General features: G+C 48.4%; 1 protein-coding gene across 1 annotated transcript in view; it reads right to left on the bottom strand.

Moving 5' to 3' along the window:
- Positions 1 to 1,321, bottom strand: part of tm2d1 (TM2 domain containing 1) — a 3,350-nt gene continuing 2,029 nt past the window's right edge. The window contains exons 5-7 of the mRNA XM_008406501.2: positions 475 to 548; positions 164 to 292; positions 1 to 56 (exon numbers count right to left, since the gene is read on the bottom strand). Of these exons, the coding sequence (XP_008404723.1) occupies positions 182 to 292; positions 475 to 548 (185 nt within the window). The 3' untranslated portion in view covers positions 1 to 56; positions 164 to 181. The remainder of the gene's footprint in view (positions 57 to 163; positions 293 to 474; positions 549 to 1,321) is intronic.

The following is a 1,321-nucleotide window of genomic DNA, read 5'->3' as shown; positions in this document are numbered from 1 at the left end:
AGGAATGTGACGGGTGATGAAGATGCATTCGCTCCTCTTCCACCTGAACGCTGCGCCTGCAGAAACAAAGCATCACCTGTTACCGGGCAGACTCCGGCTGAGGGAACCCGCAGGCTCCGCCCCTCACATCCGGTTCTGATAGGTTCTAGAGTTCTGGACTCACGGCCCGGTCCGGCGGTGATCAGAGCGCCAGGTGAGGCTTCCTGAACGTCTCGTTGGTGATGGAGAGCCGGGTCAGCCGGGCGCCGTAGAAATCCACAATGTAACTGGACCCGTCCGCCGGGCCCACCATCTGCAGAACAGGGACTGCAGTCAGGGTTCTGGTTCTGGTCCTGGTCCTGGTTCTGGTCCTGGTCCTGGTTCTGGTTCTGGTCCTGGTCCTGGTCCTGGTCCTGGTTCTGGTTCTGGTTCTGGTTCTGGTCCTGGTCCTGGTCCTGGTCCTGGTCCTGGTTCTGGTTCTGGTCCTGGACTTACCTGCATGGCGATCAGGATGAAGTCGATCAGAGTCCCGATCCCACAGAACCCCACGGTGCAGAACTTCAGCAGACCTGGAACACAGAACCGCCTGCCGGGTCAGAACCGCCTGCCGGGTCAGAACCGCCGACCCGTTTATCAACAAACATTACTAATAAGCAACTTAAGGCGAAATATGACTAAAAATAAAACAGAAGATAAATAGAAAAAAATAATTAAATGAATAAAACATCAAATTTTAAATAAATGAAAATAAAATGAACTAAAAAAATGTAAATATAGAAATAAACCACCAATAAGACAAATCAACAATAATTATTCATTAAAGCCGTAAGCGTCCCGACCAAAGATGAAGCCAAAGGTCAAAGGTCGAGTTAAAGTTCCACGTGAGCAACATGGCCACAATTTGACCTTTGACCCAAAATGGCCGCCTCCCTGAGCATTTTAGGGAGTACCTCCAGGAGACTTGTTGTCTTGATTTGGGGAGATCTACCTACACACGACCGTTTGGCCCCGCCCACTCCGGGTTCCTCCAGAACCCAAACCTTTTGGACAATTTGAGGTTTTTGATCCGATGAAGGATCCAAACAGCCGCAAGACGGAAAAACAACAACAACAACAACAAATCCTGGCTTTACAGTAAAATCATTACTGAATATCACAAACTGTACAATGTAAATAATAAACAACTTCAAGTTTTACAAAGAATTACCATGGAAACGAACCAAAACAAACAGTTTTAGTTCGTTTGGGACCCGAGAGACGGTGTGTGTGTCTGTGTGTGTCTGTGTGTGTGTCTGTGTGTCTGTGTGTCTGTGTGTGTGTGTCTCTCTGTGTGTGTCTCTCT

The sequence above is a fragment of the Poecilia reticulata genome, linkage group LG4 (genome assembly GCF_000633615.1).
Source record: "Poecilia reticulata strain Guanapo linkage group LG4, Guppy_female_1.0+MT, whole genome shotgun sequence".
NCBI lineage: Eukaryota > Metazoa > Chordata > Actinopteri > Cyprinodontiformes > Poeciliidae > Poecilia > Poecilia reticulata.
Note: the sequence above shows the minus strand (reverse complement) of the source record. Positions and strands in the feature narration are given on the sequence as shown.